Source organism: Melopsittacus undulatus, chromosome 17 (assembly GCF_012275295.1).
Source record: "Melopsittacus undulatus isolate bMelUnd1 chromosome 17, bMelUnd1.mat.Z, whole genome shotgun sequence".
Classification (NCBI taxonomy): domain Eukaryota; kingdom Metazoa; phylum Chordata; class Aves; order Psittaciformes; family Psittaculidae; genus Melopsittacus; species Melopsittacus undulatus.
This window is the reverse complement of record NC_047543.1, coordinates 3,796,188-3,815,893: the sequence shown is the minus strand read 5'-3', so window position 1 is coordinate 3,815,893 and position 19,706 is coordinate 3,796,188. Positions and strand designations below refer to the sequence as shown.

General features: G+C 55.7%; 1 protein-coding gene across 2 annotated transcripts; it reads left to right on the top strand.

Moving 5' to 3' along the window:
* The first annotated feature begins 2,519 nt into the window (after positions 1-2,519).
* On the top strand, positions 2,520-18,139 carry TNS4 (tensin 4). 2 transcript variants are annotated; one of them, XM_034070248.1, is made up of 13 exons: positions 2,520-2,649; positions 7,894-8,487; positions 11,769-12,186; positions 12,386-12,798; positions 13,606-13,692; positions 14,122-14,241; positions 14,479-14,571; positions 14,810-14,887; positions 15,197-15,268; positions 16,375-16,543; positions 17,017-17,085; positions 17,298-17,324; positions 17,837-18,139. In XM_034070248.1, the coding sequence occupies exons 2-13, from the start codon at positions 8,013-8,015 to the stop codon at positions 17,964-17,966; spliced, it is 2,151 nt and encodes a 716-aa protein (XP_033926139.1). In that variant the 5' UTR covers positions 2,520-2,649; positions 7,894-8,012; the 3' UTR covers positions 17,967-18,139. The 2 variants fall into 2 exon arrangements, 1 of the variants encoding a protein (XP_033926139.1); XR_004550365.1 differs by lacking the exons at positions 16,375-16,543; positions 17,017-17,085; positions 17,298-17,324; positions 17,837-18,139 and adding an exon at positions 16,228-16,265 and having other exon boundaries at positions 15,197-15,867.
* Positions 18,140-19,706: the final 1,567 nt, after the last annotated feature.

The window sequence follows — 19,706 nt, the reverse complement described above, 5'->3', positions numbered from 1 at the left end:
CCAACCCAGGATTTCAGTTCTTTGTTAGTGCCAACAGCAGTAACAATCCAATACCCTCTGAAGAGGAATTGCATCAGTCTGGGACAGAGAGGCCCCTTCAGGCCCGAGGCGAGCGGGACGGGACCTTAGAACACAGCAAGCAGCTTTGCATCACCAAATCTGGCTGATCACCACCTCCTGTCAACCGAGGCATGAAGCAGCCGCAGGCTGGAGCTGGGGCAGTGGGACAGGGTGGTCCAGCGCAGGCTCACTGTGGGATGTGCTTAACCCTGAACAACCCGCTCCATCCTGCTGACACAGGGTTTGTCTTACCAGGGCTGTGAACCTCAGAGAAGAACAGTGTAGATGCTCAGCTCAAGGGACCTTGAGTAAGTCCAGAGGAGGTCATAAAGATGACCTGAGGGCTGGAGCTCTGGAGCCAGGCTGAGAGAGCTGGGCTGGGGCAGCCTGGATAAGAGAAGGCTCCTGACGGGGAGACCTGAGAGCAGCTCCAGCGCCTAAAGGGGCTGCAGGAAACCTGGAGAGGGGCTTGGGACAAGGGATGTAGGGACAGGCCAAGGGGAATGGCTTGAACCTGCCTGAGGGGAGACTGAGCTGAGCTCTGAGACAGAAGCTGTTCCCTGTGAGGGTGCTGAGGCGCTGGCACAGGGTGCCCAGAGAAGCTGTGGCTGCCCCATCCCTGGCAGTGCTCAAGGCCAGGTTGGACACAGGGGCTTGGAGCAGCTGCTCCAGTGGAAGGGGTCCCTGCCCATGGCAGGGGTTGGAGCTGGAGGAGCTTAGAGTTCCCTTCCAAGCCATTCTATGAGTCTGTGTTTCTACAACCTAACACAGATCCTGGTCTCCCAACATGACTCCCTGCCTGCTCCCAGCTGGAGCCTCATGCTGTGTGTGCAGCAATAGCCGTACTGAGTGTCCTCCAGGTTGCAAAATGCTGCCTGTCAGGTCCCCCGTCAATGGGGAACTTTACCAGCCAGGAAAAAGGAAAGCTGCTGGGAGATCACTCACTCCCCTCTTCAATCCTGCAGCAGGAAAGGGGCTGTGCTGGCTGCATGGAGCACTGTAAATTCCAGGGATGTAAGGAAAGGAAAAAACAACCGCCAATAATAAATGAAACGTTGGAAAGATTGTAAAGTGAGATCAAGGAATTTAAAGGAAGGGAGTTTATATGGTGTATTTCCTGATAAAATCGGCCATTTCAAAGCATCCCTGCACCGTGTGGCAATGCTGCAGCCAGCAGAGAGCATTTCTGGGAGCAGAATAGGCATTTCCCCTGAAAACCGGTATTTCACATGTGGCATTTCAAAGGATGCCGCGTGGCTCTGTGCCCATTGAAACTGGAAGAAACCCTTGAGCCAAAACCTACAGCCATCCAAAACTTAGATGTTCGGGGATTATTTATTACCCTCCATTCCCAACGTGGGAATGCTGAATGCAGCAGTCAGGCCTGGCTGCTCAGGGATGGACACTGCACAAGCAGGACTTAGAGGCCCAGTTGCCTTTGAATACACACTCTTTAATCAGCTCCCTGTAATGTGCCAGCAGATAACGTGCTGAGTGTTTGGGCAGACCTAGGTCTTGGTTTAGATCAGGCCAGAACAGCCTTATAAGCCTATAGCCACCCTTCAGCCAGATGTGGATGAAGCCTTGGGTGATATGGTTTAGTGTGAGGTGTCCTTGCCCATGGCAGGGGGGTTGGAACTGGATGATCTTAAGGTCCTTTCCAACCCTAACTACTCCATGATTCTATGATTACCCTTTGCACCCAGTTGGAACCATCTCACCCAACGAGGCAGCACCTTTGCCACCAAGGCAGTGACACAGGGCCAGGCTGTAACCTCTCAAACTGCTCCTCCCAATGACAGCTTTATGAGTGCCCTCTGCACTGAGGAGCAGGGAGACACCACAATCCTGATGCTCCAACTGGAGTTTGTTCTCTCTCCACAGCTGTGAAAATAAATGAATTCAACTAAGAGTAAAGGAATAACAAAAGGTCACAGTACTCGTTCCTACTGCTAGCATGATCTGGCTGAGGTACTTGGGCCTTTCCTGGCATTTGGATAAATCAGGGGGCTCGAACACACAAAGGAGCATCATGAGTAAGATGGTTGCACTTCATGGCTTCACTTCAGCAGAGGCCGAACCAAGGCAATGGTTTCAGGCCAGGGAGTGAGGCTGAAGCCCGGTCCCTGTCTGCTCCCCCTCCACAAGCTGTGAGGGGCCCATGCCGTGGCTGGTGCTGGGTTTGGGGCTACTGCTGATGCAGGTGGGACCTCATGGACAGGGCTGTCAACAGCAGCATCAACCCCTCAGCTGCTGCCAGCAGTGACCTTGCCCTGCACCAGCTCACCCAGGTCACTCTGCCTCGGGCTGTGCTGTGCCCATGTGCTGGATGCAGCTCAGCACTGCTCCAGCTGCATCCCATCCCCTGGATCTTCCCTCTTGCATCACACCTGGTCAGAGCAGGGCTGCACCCAGTGCACAGAGGGGTGGTGAGCAAAGCTCAGCCCAGGTGGGAGGGACTGGGCTCCCATTAAATCCAAGGCTCCCAGAGGACTGAGTCCTTCACGGACCCACCCTTGTGCTGAGTCTAAGAACTCAAGGTGCTGTTGGAGGTGTTGCTGCAGGAGGGGACCAGCGGCTGCAGTGCAGGTACTGCTGAGTGCTGGCTTCAGGGGCCATATCTGCTTTTCCACCTCTCTCCTTCCATCCTCCATGATAATGTTTGCAGCTTGTATCCGTTCCTCTCTTCCATCGCTCCTCTTTCTTCTGCTGCTGCTTTGCGTTTAACTGGTGTTTATTCTTGTGCCTTGGGAGAAATCTGCTGCAGAGATCTTGAATAAGCCAAGACATGGTTGTTCCTGCCTGAACAACGCTGCTGGCTGGCAGAGAGACCAAGGGCTGTTTATCCTGGGGGGAATGCTGCTGGATGTTCTGTGGGAAATGCCACAGGATTATGGTTTTTTGCTCAGGTAAAGGGTTTGGACTTTCCTCAGTCTTCAATGGGTTCTATTTTAGTAGCAATTACCCTTCTGATTCACCCAGAGCTTGACACTTCCCCAGGATGTTTGCTGTTCCACTGGGGTGAGGTGCTCCACTCACTCTGAAGTGAATTCAGCCCATAGCAAGGAGGCAACAAGAGCAGGTCTGTGTGTACACAGGGCTTTGTGGTGTGGTAAAGTGTTGAGAGTCCAAGGCAATCAACATGCCACGTGGTAGCAAGGAGTCAGAGGCAGTGCTTTGTCGCGGTTATTTGGTACCACTGGACTTCCTTAAGCCACTGAGAGTCAGCAAGGTCACAGTGCAGTGACTTGGGTCAGTACCAAGAGATGCTGTGAAACCACAGTTAAAGTCCTGAGGGTCCATCCTTGCCTAAGAGAGAAGCAGAACATAAGTGTGATCCTGTGGAAGCTCCAGCCAGGAGCACTGCAGACACACTGCTGTGCAGGCAGAGGGATTGGCAGGAAGATGGAGTTCTGAGGAGGGGAGGAAGAGCACCTATAGTCCCACCTTGTGCTGTCTGTCCCTTGCACTCAAGAGCAGAGCATGGAGCATGGTCTGTGGCTTCACAAGGTGAGAGCTGATGTCCAGTGTCCTTCTGGAGCACTGAGAACCTGCAGAGCTTCCATGCAGCAGCTTCCATCCTCTCCCTTCCTTTGGCACCTCTGAAATGCAGGTAAACAGCTTCCCTAATGCTGCAGCTTCCCTTGTCATTATGCAGCCTAATGTGGGAACAGAGGTGAGATGTGTTTGTGGTATCAAAGGGAGCAACTCAGGCTGGTGTTCGAGGAGCTTGTTGGTGTGACTGGGAACTCTCATATTCCTGTAACTCATCTCAGATGTCCCTAGGATTAGCTAACTTAGTCTAATTTTGGACACAAACCCTCTTCCAAAGCTCCTCTTGCTGCTCAATGCCCACCCTGCAAAGAGCTGGAGGCAAACCCCTCCTGGCTGCGCTGGGACCTCTCCTGGGGGTGGAGAACCAGGCTCTGGTCCTTGTCTCATACCCAGACAAGTTCTTGCCAACAGGGAAAGAGCCATCCCAGGAGAGGCAAAGGGAACAGGGCAGCGGGAGAGGAGCAGTTTCGATATTACAAATAACCTCATCCAGAGCCCTGGAACCCTGGCAGAAGCCTGCAATGTTGCTAAACAAGGATGCTCTGGGGCTGCTGGCAGGGGATCGCTGCGGGAGGATGGCTGCTGCTGCAGGGCTGTGTTGCAGTGCTTGTGCCTGCCCCAGCAACAAGTCCCCCTGTGGCAATGGCCACACGGATGCTGCCCCATCGTGGGGCTCTGGGGGCTGATCCGATACCAAGAAGCTGTCAGGGATTTCATAAAGGCTTCCTTTGGCTGCTGAACTTCCCAATTCTTGTTTGAGCAAGGAGGGAGCTGGCTCTGTCTGACCATCACCCCCCTCACTGCCTCGTGCTCCAGAGGTGCTGGAACCCGCTGTAGCTGGAGGTGTATTGGTATTTGCTGTGTGATACTGCTGCACTCCCTGCTCTGTGGGCAAAACACAGCATAACCATGGGAACCCTGATCCTCACCCTCATCAGCATGACCTGCTGTTCCAGGCAAGTCACCCTGCAGCCCTCCCCGTGATTAAACTGGGTGTAATGAACCCTGTAAATCTTGGGTGTCCCAGCAGCTCCTTCCACTCTTCCTGGTGGAATGGGGAGGCTCCCATTGCACGGGAAAACAGCCCAGACTTGGCAGCTGGATTTGCTGTGTTGGGCTCTCTGAGCAGAGGGGGAACAAGGCTGGGTCCTGGCTCATGTGTATGGGCAGAGCTGGAGCCAGGGGGGCCTCACTGTGCTCCCACCGACAGCACTCTGCTCTATGAGGGATCCATGGGGCTCACCCCACGTGGCTGGGCTGGGCTGTGCCTGGCGGGCTTGGCAAAGGCTGTTAGGGAGCACCAGGGTGTGCCTGGCACAGCCCTGGCCCAAAGGCACCAGGAGGCACCTCCAGACCCAGCTCCTGCAGCCCCATGTGGGTGCTTCCGCTCCAGCCCCAGTGCTGGCAACGCCGAGCCCAGCTCCTTTGCACATGGGGGGCTTTGGGTTTCCATAGCAGGGGATGCCCCACAAGCTGGGCTGGAGGAGGCAATGAGGGCCGGGGTTACTGGGCTGACTCCTGCCTCGCCAAGCTGGGTGTTTTGGTGGTACCCCACCAAGAGCCTTTCCAAGCGTGTCTGTCTATGCCTTCATCTGAAGGGGAATTCCATTCCACAGCCTGCTTCCAGAGGCAGAAGCTCTGTAATTTCCAGTCTAGATGTGTTTGTGACAAGCTGATTTCCATTTCTGCCTGTGCTGGCCTTGTCTTCTCCTAAACAACAGCACTCCTTCCCCCCGTGTTTCTGTGCAGCCAGGGAACACTCTCAGGCTCGGATGAGCTCCCAGCCAAGCCCTGCAAGGCACGTCTGCAGCACCGGGTTAACTCTGCCAGGGCTGCGATGCTTCTGCTGCAGCACCCATGCATCGTGCCCCACGGCATGGACGTGCCATGGGCTGGTTGTGCACAGACACCGTGTCCTTAACCTCCTTCATCCCAGCCCTTTGCTTCGGCTCCTCCGAGCAGAAGAGCCTGCATCCGATGCTCAGGATTCTTGCGAGGAGCTTGGGAGCCCTCTCACTTTAACCCAGAGAAGGGAAATGAGGTTTGGAGGCTCATTCTGGCAGCATCAGGCATGAGGAAGATCAAAAACTCAGGCAGGAGTACAAGAGAGGAGGGAAGCTGTTGCGTGCATGCTCCTGGAACCCCCTGACAGTCCTGGTTCATGCATACTGCACGTTATTTCTGTACCTACTTAAATTAAAACCAGCCTTGCCTTGCGGATGCCGTCTGGAGCCAGGCAGCTCTTGTCCCCGGGGGAGAATCCAATTTTCACTCCATCTCACTTGTGTTTCTGACCTGGAATGACTCTTCTTTTTATACTGAACCAACGCTCTCTGCAAGCCTTGTACTGTGCTGCACTCCTCACAGCATCGCCTGCGGCACCAGGGCACATACGTGCTCCGAGGCAGGGAACCAGAAGTGGGCAGAGCATGGACCTGTGCTGACAGCAGCTCCCCCGAGATCCAGCTCTTCCCACCCATTTTCTAGTGGATCCCAGCTGGCACTCCATAGGGATAACCTGCTCCAGGCTCTGGTCTTCTTCCATTGGGATGGGACAGACCTGGCTTGCAGAGCCCCGAGTGGCTGAAGGGGCTGTGTCTGTCCCATCTGGAGTATTGATTAGCTCCAATTCAGAGATGCCATGTCCCTGTCTGAGTCCCAGTTAAAGGCACAGCAGTTGCCTCCCAGAGGTGCTTTCCTTCCTGCAGCACAGGTCTTGGTGCAGGACACGTCCTTGTCCTGAGCCTTTCTTACAAGCCAGCCTGCTGGTCCTCTAAATAACATCTCTCAAGAGGCTCAGGAGATACAGTGGGACCTGGACAGGATTCTAAATGGGTCTGAAGCATTTATTCACTTCCTGCAGTCCTTAAAAACCTCTCCTTGCTCTTCAGAGCGTGTTAACTGGTGTGACTCGTGATCCTCAGCCTCTCATGCAGCAGACAGCAGCAATGTTTTGCTTCTAATGCACTAACCTTAGTGAGCGGCTGCTATTCTGGGTGTCTCTGCAGCAAGAGGAGAAGCTTCTCCAGGGTTCTAGCATTCACTGAGGGCAAAGCCACCTCACCCAGCACAGCAGTTAGTCACCACTTGGCAGACATGACGTACGGCACCAGCCCTGCCCACGGCGCGATGGACCCAGCACAACGTGTCTGCCTCCATCCTGTGACTCCACAGTTAATCAACCCGAGATAGGAGAGCCAGTAACTCCTTCAAGGCTGGGGCAGGAAAGGACAACGGCTGTGCTAAGTGTAGCCCACTGTGTGTATTACACACCACATCCACACAGGGTACAGAGGAGCGAGCCCTGAGCTCTAGGATTAACTCTAGGATTAACAGAGCCTCTGGCTCTGACTTTGTGGTCCCCATTGGTGCTGCCCTCCCTGAGGACTGCAGAGGATGGGCACGTTCCCATGCCTCTGGCATACTGGGGAAGGTACTTGGCATTGATGTCCAAGCACCAAGACATTGGGGTTTGGTTACCCTGGTGGGTACAAGGGGGACAGGTTTATTTTCCTCCTCCTAAGGCAGAGTGAGGTCACCTCAGCACATTGGTGGCAGTGAGATCTGCTGACTGTGCCGAGGGGTAGGAGGGAGAGCAGCAGCCAGGGGGGACCCCACTTGTTTGCAGATGCAGTTGCACGACTTCCCCCACCTCCAAACAGTGTCTGAGAGTCCCCAGAGGAACCCAGCTCCTGGCATGGGTCTTTTGGAATGGAGACTTCAAGAATACTTTCTATCTAAAGCAAAGCCAGAGTATTCCAAAGTTAATAGCAGTCAGATTCCTAGAGAAAGCAGACACATACACAGGCTTCCAGGGCTCAGCTCACACTGTGCCAGCCAAATAAACCCTCCAATTAAGTGTACACCCACTGCTCTGGCAGCAGCTCCATCCCTATGGCCCATGGCAGGTCTGACCTGCGTGGTTCTGGGCTCGTTGTCTGCGTCCAGGGGTCCCACACTGATGTTGTTGGAGTCGTCCTTCACTCCATTCCTGCCCAGGGAAGGAAGCAGTGTGCACATGAAGTGGAATGCAGCTCTCAGGCCTTTGAATCCTGAAAAGCTGTTGTGAATTAATCCTCCTTGCACTTGCCCGGATGCACTGTGGCGGCAGGAGCAGGGGCTGGAAGGGGGTAGAAAAGCAATATGGGATGACTTGTTTGCTTATGAGCTGAATTCCAGCTTTGCGCTCCAAATCCCGGTTTTTATAGAGTTTTCCGCTGCAGTCTGCTCCTGCCCGGGGCATGCCTGTGTAACCGCTCCTCTCTCTGCATTCCTCAGATTCTTCTGCTTGAGACTGGAGTGAAGGGGTCTGAAGACCTTGGTGGAGGAAAGGAAGAGGGGAAGACAAGGAGGAGATTTCCCTTGGACTCTCAGCCCTCAAAGCAGGAAGCCAAAGCATGTCCCAGGTCATACAGAGCCATGTGCTGCGTGTTGGACAGACTGTGTGTGTTTCCTCACGGGAGGAGAGCAAGAGTTTGCACCCAGCCGGGTACCAGGGCTGCTCAGCACTGCCCATGCAGTGCACTTACTACTCCACAGAGGGCTGGGCTGACCCACCGGCCATGGTGCACCCCAACACACGCCTGCTGCCCCATGGGGGGCTCTACGGAGCCCACCCTGTGTTTGAGCACATGGCTCCAAAGGATACCCCTTTGGAGAGACCGTATCAGCCAAAGGAGGAGGAGAACCCCAGTGTGGATGCTGAGGCTCACCTGGGGTCTCTTACCTTGGACATAGAGAGCCTCAACAAGATGATCCTAGAAATCGATCCGACCTTTCAGCCGCTCCCATGCAAGCCAGTGAAGGATGCAGGGAAAGCTGCTCCTCAGGGTGACACTGCTGCCACCAAGAAACAGGATCCAGAGGCAATAGGTGAGGCAAAAGGTGCTGGGTGTGGGGTGGAGCTGGTGCAGCTCAGAGCTAGTGAAAACCATCTGTAGGAAGAAGCCTTTCATTCAACCTGATCTTTGTTCCTCTGTGTTTGGGGAGTCATTTCTCATTAGAAATGGGACTCGTAGCTCTTGGGGAGAAATCCTAATCCATGTTATTACCATCAGTGATTAGGGACAGGCACTGACCCTGGCTGTGATGTGTGGACGTGCTCACCCTTGCAGCACAGGTCCGGTTCTACCCAAGGGTAGCAGAGCCTTCCTCAGGGTCATACTTGACCTGTGGAAGCACAAGGATTTGGAGCCAGACTTGCAAAGCCCTGGGCTAAGGTACCGATCATTGCACAACCATCCCACTTACATGTTCCAAAGTCAGTTTGCCAGGGAAATTCTTTTTCCAGAGCCTGTGCACTCCTCCAGCAGCATACCTGGCATACACCAGGCAGAGCATCAGCAGCACATACCAACCCCCTCTTCCTGCCCTCATGCCTGGGTGCCTTACGTGAACCCTTGTGCAACAGCCTTCTGTCATCCCAGCAGTCCAGAGCTCTGCTCTGTGTGCTGCTCCTGATCCCAGCACTCCTGGGCTGTGTGTGAGCTGCTCAACACCCTTGCACATGGTGACACCAGCTCAACACCCTTGCACAGGGTGACACCAGCAGACTGTGTTGCCCACTACTGCAAGCACTGTGGTGCGCCTCAGGGCAGCTCTGCAATGTGTTTGGGTGCCTAAAGATACAGTCCCCATGCCCCTGGAAAGCTTTTTTATCTGTCTGTATCTTTAGAAATACCCTGACAGTCTGTGCCCAGGGCTGTTTCCAGAGGAAGGGCAAGTGAGATGATGTTAAAGGCACTGCCGTGGGGCTCGGGTGGTTGTGGAAGAGGCATTCCTGCTTCCCAGTGGGATGGAAGGGGTGGCCTTGCAGATAAAGTAGTGTGGCAAAGGGCAGGTTCAGCTCTTGGCTCCTCAGCCTGGCTGCAGAGGCCTTGGGATGCCCCCCCAGGCATCAGGCAAGGGCTGGAGTCCCCAGCAGCCCGCAGGTATCAGTATCGTGCCCGTGGGTTAGAGAATTTGGCTCCCAGTGTGGAACTGAACATCTGGGAATCTGGCTCCAGATTCATGGGAAAAGCCTCACTTCAGCTTTCATTTTCTTCTTACCACAAACTCCAACTGCTGCACATCTCGCATCACCCACCTCCTCCTGCCCAGCCCTGCTCTCATCTCCTCATCTTGCTGGGTTCCTGCCTCCCTTTCCTCCCCTTGGCCCTGCAGGGGAGGCCCCACAACACCCCTGAATCACTTCCACACCCTCCTTTTCTGCCTGATGCTCTTTCTAAGGTTCTCTCTTCCCTTCAGGCACAGTCACTTGATGTGGCAGGAGACTGTCAGTGCCCCAGGCCCATGAGAGGGTCTTGTTCTGGTCTAGTGGAAACCATGAGGAGGGTTTTAACATCCCAGCTGCTGGAGACACATTGATGAGAGTCACCAGCTCCCTCTGGTACTTGCTTGCTCCTGGAGAAGGGGAAAGCATCCCAAGCATCCCAGCTCGTGTGACAGCTCTGCTCCGTGCTGGTGACACTCCTGCCACTCCTTGATGCTGAGAACATTGCCAAGGTCTTGAGCTTTCTGATAAGCAGGATCGAAGGCAGCAAAGCAGGAGGCAAAAGGCCCCTGCAGCGACAGATGCTTTTCAGTTATTTCTTTAAAACTCAATTAAAATCCCCATTTATTTTCCCCTTTTGAGGGAGACATTGACAAAAAGCACCCAAAAGAGCTTCTTGTAAGGGTTTGATGCTGACACCAGAACCACAGGACTCTGGAGGAGCTGCTGCTGCCTGCCCATGGTAGGAGGCTGCAGTTCCAGCTCCTTCCCTGTGCATGCTCCAACTGCATTCCCATTGGGACCAGCCTGACCCAGTGCCTCCTCGGCAGCTCTCCTCTGGCTGTGCCGATCGGATCCCACGCTGGGATCAGCGCAGAGAAGGGGCTCAGGGAGTAACTTTTGTACAGACTTGTGCTTCTCCTACTCATCCAGCTTCGTGCCCTAGAGGTCTCCTTGCTCCTTGCAGTAAACTGGGGCTGCAGCACTTGGCACTGCAGGGGCAGCTGCTCTGCCCTGGCCAGCAGGTCCCAGTGCAGGAACCAGGCACATAAACCATCAGCTGCAGGGAGCTCAGGGCTGGTGAGAGCAGCTTCTCATTGCTGCAGCAAAAGGGGTTTTCTGCCTCCAAAAACACCTTCAGGAAGGGGAACTTTCCTGAACTCCATGGCAGGGTAAGAACCAGGAGCTGAAAACAGAGCTGGGCACGTTCAGACTAGAAAGGAGCATGCTTAAAGCAGTGGAGGTGATTAAGCACAGGAAGAGCCTTTCTAGGGAGGTGATGAATTCGCCATCATTGTGAGCATACAAATCAAGCCTGGGTGTCTTTTGCTAAAAGGCATCTTCTAGCTCGGATAGAAATGAGGGCTTGTTCAAGGCACATAGAGTCTGACATGCACCATGGGGAGCCAGCACCCCCTTGTCCTGGCCCTGAGATCACACTGAAGGTCTGGGAGCGAGTGATGCTCTGCTGCATATAGATAATGGTGAGCAAAGAGGGAGCAGGAGATGAGGCAGTGCCTGCCTGCCCCGAGCATGAACGGAAGAGCACAAGGAAACCCACAGCAGGGCACAGACACAGAAACTGCCTTGGAAATGAGTACTCTTGTGCAGGATGGGAGAAGGGAAGGGTGAGCGGGTCCCATAGCCGGCACCTACAGCCTTGTGGCTTCACTCTGCCCGGGTGCAGGTGCCCCTGGGGCCAAGGAGCCACCGTCCCTGTGCTCAGACGGGTGTGCAGGGCCCTGCTCTGTGGGCAGCCTCCATCCCGGTGCCATCCCTGCGGCAGCAGCCACATGGTTTGCTCTTGAGTCAGGTCCAAGCAGAGGAAACACCCTCCCCTGGCTGCAGGTCTCAGCACGCTCCGGGGGTGCAGTGCAGGATGGGGGGGGCTGTGTGTGTAACCCCTTCCCCCTGCCAGCACCGAGGGGGGGGCTCTGTGGCTTGGGCTCTGTGGCTTGGGGTCTGTGAAGGAATCAGCACTCACAGGGTCTTAATGAAGACAACGTTGGGCCATGGGGGTCCTCCCCAGGCACAGCACCCTGCAGGGCATGTGCATCAGAACCAAAATGAACAGCAAGAAGGGACATGTGTGTGCCACAGAGCTCAGCTAACAAACCTGATTCACACTGAGCTGGTAACGACCTCCTCTTTCCTCCTGCAGACATCAAATACATAGAGATGACACCAGGCAGAGCCACGTGTCCCGAGCGGCTGCAGGGCTCCCCCAGCCCTTCGGGCACCCCGTTCTCGAGGTCCCCCCAGGGCAATGGTTTCCTGTGCCAAAAAGGGGGGCTCAGGGGTAACTACAGCACCAGTGGCAGTGTGGTTTTCTCCAGCCCATCCAGCCCCAGGCCAACCTCTGCAGCCTCCCCACCCCACAGCAGCGCAGCCGAGTGTGTGGCTGTGCCCCATCAGTGCCGGACCGACAGCATCTCCTATGGCCCCGGCACCCCTGGCACCTCCCCAGGCCTCGACAACCTGCTGAAGCCAGTGCATGTGGTGAGGGCACAGCAGAGGAGCAGCCGGGTGTCCATGCTCTCCACCAGCCCTGGTTCGGACACCAGTTACATCCTTGGAAGGTAAATGCTGCCTCATGTCTGGTCTTGGGCTGGAAGGGGATGGAAGGGGCATGGGGTGGTTATCCCAAGTCCTGCAGTCCAAAACCTCCTTCCTCAGGCTGGGGTTCGATGCCCTGCAGGGCTTGTGTGGTCCCTGGGGTGTGCTGTGCATTGCATCCCAGCTAAGCAACCCCCTCTGCTCTCTGTGTCCCTCTTGCAGCAGCACCTACTCGCTCCAAGACGACTCGGATGCTCACCCTGCTGCCTGCCCGTCCCCTGCCAGCTCCATGGGCAGCCCCTGCCCAGCTTCCCCAAGCATCACCTCTCACTCTGGAGAAGCTTTTGGGCTGAGTCCCCACCAGCACAGGGCAGATTCCTCCACCAAAGCCAGCACCTCCCCATCCCAGAAGGGACAGGCCAGCAGCTGCCCCCCCTCCATCCTCAACTCCTCAGCTGACGTCCCAGTGCTGCTGGTGAACGGGTGCCTGGAACAAGGGGATGCCTCTTCCAGGCTGGCCAAAGCCCCCCCAGCCTCTGCCAAGCAGGTTCCTGCTCCCACCTGCAGCCCATCCTCAGGGCTCAGTGGCCTGAACAACGCGCTGTCAGCACCAGCACTCTCCTGCATCCCGGACAGTAAGTCACCTCCCTGCCATAGGGCAGGCCTGAGGGGGGAAGGAGCTGCAGAGCCAGAGCCTAAGAGCTGCTAGGAAAGGGGGAGCAAACACCGTTTTCCACTGTGGATTATCCATGGGTCATAGACATAAAGGACAGGAGGTCCTTGCTGGAGCTGGAGGTCCTCGCTGCCTCCCCACCAGGCTGCAGAGCTCTGCGGGGTCCCCAGCTCTTTGCTGATGAGCCTGCATTAGCCACGTTGTTTTGCTCAGCAGGCAGAAACACTCTGGTCCCCTCCAGGAGATGCGGATACACTTATTTATAGCACCTGAGAATGAGAACCACACTTGTGTTGTTTCATGCTTGTCGGTGAGGCCAGAGCGGGTGGGGAGGAGGGGTTAGGGTTCCAGTTTGCTCTGGAGGGCATCTAAAGATACCAGAGCTCATCGGGTCCCTCATTCAAGGGTAAACACTGGGGCTATTGTTCTCTGGAGATGAGCAGAGGCAGCCCTCAGGGCAGAGGGTTTTAATTGGGACCCTTATGGGGACAGCAGGAGGGCTTTGTGGGTCAGATCCTCAGCTGGTGTAAATCCCCATGGGCTGGTACACTTGTGCAGATGGGCACTGCTGGGGGATTCCATGCCTGCCTCCCTGCTCCATCACAGCCTGCCAAGAGAGATAATTATGTGGGGGATGAATTATTGTGAGGGCAGGGAGGAAGCTCTGCTCAACAGGACTGAAAACAACCTTCAGCCCTGGCCAGCCTGTCCTCTTAGTGATGGCTGCTGTGAAGTCTGTCAGGTCCTTGACACTGTCGGTCTCTTGCAGGTCCCCTCAGGGCTGGGCAGCCGACCATGAAGTTTGTGATGGACACATCCAAGTACTGGTTCAAGCCGAGCATAACTAGGGAGCAAGGTAAGGCAGCAAAGGGTCTCTGCAGGGGTAACCCCACCATAGGATTGCTCTTGGGAGGATGCTGCCTGTTCCCCAATGCTGAGGGCTGATGGGTACGGAGATGCCCCCTCCCAGGTTCGGAGGAGACTCAAACATGGGCTGTGACACAGGCAGTTTGGGACTCCCTTAACTTCAGTAGAGTTCCTCCTCTCTCTGATGTGCTGCTACTCAGCATGGCCTGGGCAGGGGCTGACTCTGTCCTGGGACCACAGGACCTATGGGACCAAGCCGGGTTCCTCACTCTGCAGGGGCACCAGGTCTGGTACCCACACAAGGGATGTGTGTGTCCTCTGCACGTGCTGCCAAGGAATGACTCCCCATGAGAGCATCAGCAACATGGGGAGGTTCTACCTGTTTAGCTTGGCTGAGCCTCTTCCTGTGCTTTGACAGCAATCCAGCTGCTGAAGGACAAGGAGCCAGGCACGTTCGTGGTGCGGGACAGCACGTCGTACCGCGGCTCCTTCGGGCTGGCCATGAAGGTTCTCGTGCCTCCATCCGGCAGCCAGACAGGTACAGGGCTCATTCCCAAAGTCAAGGGTTTAACTGAAACTGCCCCAACTGGAGCAAGCTGAGAAGCTGCTCTTGTCTATGAGAGGTGCAAGTGTCAGGGTCTGTGTGTGCTCATTGCACCCCTGTGCTGGGGCTGGCACTGTGGGTGCACTGGGGTGGGCAGGGGCAGGCAGGGAAGGGCAGGGGTGAAAACGGCTGTGATGCTGGTGCTGACCCTGTCTCCACTGCTGCCTGCAGGCGATGAGAGCAGTGACCTCGTCCGGCACTTCCTCATCGAGTCGTCTGCCAAAGGGGTGCACCTGAAAGGAGCCAGCGAGGAGCTGTATTTCGGTGAGGATGCTGCCATCAACCACAGCAGCCCAAAAAAGCCCCTAAAAGCCCTCAAAAGCACTCTCCAAAACAGGAACATGGGATGTGGGCTGGAAAACCCACGTGAGACCAGAAATAGTCAAACCTACCCCCCCTCCCCTCCTTCTGAGCTCCATGGGACACTGTAGCAGGGCCTGAGGCACACAGGTGGGAGGTTTGGGGCACCAGCAACCCCTCAACTCGCAGCTCTGTGTTGCAGGGAGCCTCTCTGCCTTCGTGTACCAGCATGCCATCACACCACTGGCACTGCCCTGCAAGCTCAGCATCCCCACCCGAGGTAGGTGCTGGGGACAGGACAGATGCTCTCAGTGGTCCCCAGCCTGGGGGGTGGGTGAGGTCCTGCAGTGGGGAGGGGGCTGAACCCCAGTGCCCCCACAATAGGGCTGGAGGTGGAGCAGGGACCTGCAGCTGACTTGAGGCCGAGTCAATGGTGACTCGTTTCTGCTGCGGATGGAGGGTGCTCAGCAAAGCAGTGGGGAGCAGGGGAGCACTGAGGGTGGGCAAGGAAAGGAGGAGAGGGAAATGGAGGGTAAGTGGTGGCCCAGAGCACCCTGTGCATCATTGCTTCTGCTTCTTGCTTGTGCAGATCTTGCTGATGGAGAAGACAGCCCTGACTGTGCTCTGGAATCCACACTGGGCTTGCTGAAGAGAACTGCTGGTGAGGAAATGAGCTGGGGAGGACACCAGGATAAAGCTGAGCTGGTGATAGCCACAGCCCTGGGCATGCAGCCGTGATTCCAGCTTTAATCCTTACCTATCAAACAAGAGGCTCTATTTTCTATGTCATTCCTTCCGGCACCGTTCACAGCAGAAGCTGTCTTTGGAGCTGTGCAAGGCAGTAGGTCACCAATGGGTGTTGCTGCAATGTCCCCTCCTGGCTTTATCACCAGCCTGGAGATACCTGCAGGTTTTCTTCACCTCCTCAAGTGTGGCCTGCAGGGGAACATGGCATTTTTAAAGAAAGGAGGCTTTTGGTCCTCAGGATGGTGGAAAACGCAGTTCTTGAGGTCACGAGGCTGATAAAAGGCTGCAATTCCCACAGTTTTAAATAGCCTGTGATTTTTAAGCCTCTCCTACTTGTATGGAACTAATAGATATTGAACATCTGGGGTTTCTAGAGCAGGGATGGGGCAGTTGAGGCTGGTTAAAGCACTGATGGAAGGCACATGGAAACAGCACAGCAGGATGGGGAAGGGTCTTTACCTCTCTTCCACCACCGGTACCCCCAGCCTGGGTGCAGGGGTGGGTGGGCTCCAGGTGAGAGCAGAGGGTGATGGGCAGGAGGCCATGGGGAGGATCCCGGAGTCGGGAACCACTTTGTTTTGCTGGAAATGCTGGAAAATAAGTTGGCAAGTTGGAAAGTTCAGTTTGACCCAGAAGAGCCCTTTACAGAGCTCAATCAGCCCGAGCAGTGATGGTTCAGGGTTGGCTTCAGCCCTCCATTGGCTCGGGGTATTTCTGCTTTTCATTAAAGGAAATATGCACTAAACAGGAAAAAAACTCCCAAACAAATGTGACATTTAGGAACTGGAAATGAAATCTTTGACTTTTAAAACTCTGAGCGCAAAGAATTAAAATCAACCAAAATAAATGTGTGATGAATTTCTGAGTCACCAGCTCTTCAGTTTCCATCAAAACAAACCTGACCCATGTCCGTGTGGCCGGTGCTGCAGGATGATGGCCGTGACCCCCCTTGGACCAGCATCACACATGGCAGTGAGATGCTGGTGCTGTGCTGAGCAGGGCTCTGTGCTGTCCTTGCAGTGTGCAACGTCTTGTACCTCAACTCGGTGAGCACGGAGACGCTGACGGGAGCCCCGGCCATCCAGAAAGCCATCTCCTGCACCTTCGAGCTGGAGACACTGCCCACCCCTACCCTGGTGCACTTCAGGGTGACGGAGCAGGGGGTGACGCTGACGGACATCCAGAGGAAGTAAGAGCTGCTTGGGGAGGGTGAGGATGGAGCTGAGGGCTCACGGGTGGGGAGGTGCAGGTTGAGCCATGGCTGATAGGAGCAGAGCTCACCCCTGAGCACCCAGCTCTGCTCCTGCCTCTCAGGCTGCCAACAGGCTGATCTGCAGCACGTCCAGAGCTGGCCTGTGAGCACAAATCCGTGTCGCAATCCAGGGGAGGACTTGACCCCTTCTGTTACAGCCCAAGGCATGGAGCTGCTTTACACAGAGCCAGGGGCAGCATCTCACAAGTGGGAGGCAGGAGCAGGCTGATCCCAAGAGCTTTGCCACCCTCGGCTTGGTGGCAGCCCCAGGGAGCAGGACCCTGAAACTCCAATCCCCAGCAGCCAAAACAGTGCAAACAGAGCTTAGTTTTGCAGATACCCATTTCTTCCACCAGCTCTGCCCTGGTGCTTTCCTCCTCTAACACCACAATCTCCTCATCCTCCCACAGGGTGTTCTTCAGGCGACACTACCCCTTGGCTGCCATCCGGTTCTGTGGGATGGACCCTGAGAACAGAAAGTGAGTTATGGGCTGAGGGCTCCCACCCCAGTGGAGCAGGTCCAAGGGATGCTCCATGGCTCCTGCCTCTGCACCATTTGAAATCCCCAGCCACCTGCAGCCCCTGCCCCAGCCTTAACGTGCTGGGGTTTAGCTAAACATAAACCTTGGCTTTACAGCTGATGGGATGAGTTAAAAACCAGTCTGTGAATCCAATTCTGTTCTCCCCTCAGGTGGCAGAAGTACTGCAAGTCCTCCAGGTAAGAGGTGCTGGTGGAAAGCTGGGGGGGAAGATGCTGTCTCTTCAGTGGGTGCATTGCAAAGCTGCACAGAGCAGCAAAGAATCAAAGCTTAGAAATGAAGAGGGGGGGGGATAAAAGTTAATGTGGTGGCAGGGAGAGGCATGGGGCAGCTGAGTGAAGCCTTGGGGGGCATTTTGCTCTGTAGGCTCTGATGAGAGGCTTGGCGAAGCCCAGTTCTCCTCATCCAGCCGTGTAGAAAGCTCCTGCCCAAGCCCATCAGCCTTCCCAGGGCCTTGCTCTGGGCTCAGGAAGTGAGTTTATATCTGGCTCTACCTTGTGTTCAAGAAACCCTGCACAGCCTTGCCAGAAACACTTCTCCTGGGTCTTTTGCTTCCAAGTAAACGTGATTGGGGAGCGGGCCAAGGTGGAATTGCTGGAGCTGGGGTTTTGCTCTGTGGCTGGGGCTGGTTTGAGCGGATTCCTCTGGATTCCTGGATGCAAACTGAGCGAATCTCTTTCCCTTTCCCGAGAATCTTTGGGTTCGTGGCCAAAAGCCAGACAGATTCGGAGAACCTCTGCCACCTGTTTGCAGAGTACGACACTGTGCAGCCTGCGTCCCCTGTCATCGACCTGCTCTGTAAGCTCCTGCCGGGCCCATAGAGCACAGACACCCTGGGGCAGCTCAGGTCCCCTCGCTCTGAGCTCTCCCTGCTCCCCTTTTCCTGCTTCTAGGTTGCATTTTGGCAACAGCTCGTATTTATATCTATATTTTTGTTACATACCAGCACGTCAAGAGTCTCGGTTAAAGATTTTCATGCTCTGGTGAGATAAAATGTTGCTCCAGAACTCTCTTTTTGGGGCATCTCAGGATAGGAGCTGTGCTCCCGTATGGAACTGCTTTGCCTCCCTCACTGGGCACCCACCATTCCATTGCTCTGGAGCACTGGAATACTCCAGCTGAGGTCTCTACCTGCACTCAGGGTGTCCAAGCTGAGGCAGGAGCTGAGCTCCAGCCTTTGGGGCCTCAGCTCTAACCCCTGGTGAAGCTGGGGGGGGTCTCACCCCCCTGCCCATAGACCAGCAAATCAAAGCATGTAAACCCATCAGGCCCTGCTGAAAAGTCCAACTTCCCTAAGGAGCAAGGAGCTGCCGCATTGGAGCAGGGTCTTCTTGCCTGGTGCTGGTCAATCCTCCTGCCCCTCTTTGCCAGGCAGCATCAGCTGGATGCTGGAGCTGACGAGCGGATGTTGACGTCTTCAGGACACTGAAATGTTGGGGTTTGGAAATGGATTTGTGGGAATCTGGGCCAGCTCCTGGGATGACGTGAACTGACGCGGGGGGGGTGCAGCCGGCACTGCTGTGATTCACACCAGCTGAAGGCTGTGCTCTCGCTGTAACCTCAGAGGAGTGCAGTGGGTTCCTCAATCACCTCCCTTAGCACACACTTACCTGGTGCCTCTGTGGGGTTTTCGTTCTGGGCCCTGTGTAACACACCTTGCTCAGGGGTTATCTGCAATAAAGCAGTGGGTCACTTCCCTCAGTGTTGGCCACTGAAACGCGTTACTTTGCTCTCCTCCATGGACGAACATCTCTGTGCTGCTCATGGACATCTTCTCCCCCAGCCAGGCATCCGTCTGCCACAGCTCCTCGGGACCCATAGAACAGACACTGGAGCCACTGTGAGGGGAGGAGGATTCTCCTCCTTCACCATCAGCTCTGTGTCAGGAGAGCTGTGACCCCATGGGCCCCATTGCACTGCACTGCCCAGACCCAGGGCACTGCAGCTCCCCACGGTCAAGGAGCTCAGCCCCTTGTGCAGGATGTGACCCACTGCAGTGCGCGCTGCAGCCGGCAAGGGGCCCCAGCACCACGTTATCAGCCCTGCCTGCGCCCTGCCTGTGCTCTGCCTGTGCTCTGCCTGTGCCCTGCCTGTGCTCTGCCTGTGCCCTGCCTGTGCTCTGCCTGTGCCCTGCCTGTGCTCTGCCTGTGCCCTGCCTGTGCTCTGCCCGGCTGCTGGCAGCCACAGATGAGGGCAGAGCTGGGTGCTCAGCGCTGTTTGCAGTAACCAACACTTCACCAGCACTGCAGTGGCTGCAGGACCCCAGCCCCTGCACCCCAAGGGCCATGCAGCACAGCTCCATCACGTGTATCACGATGCTGTTGAGACAGCAGCAATAAGCACCAGGGAATATGATGGTCACATTCAAAGGCTTTGGCTCCCAGAGGGGGTCACGCTGCTGTCCCCAAGCCTGGCCAGTGCCATCCCTGCCCTGCTCCTTGTCCTGGCAAATCCCTCTCCCTGTTGCAGAAGTCCCAGAGGGTTCATCCTCTGGGGAATGGGGAGGTCAATGCTACTTTTCCCCACTTCAGGACCACTGTGGGATGGGAGCAGGCCCCTTG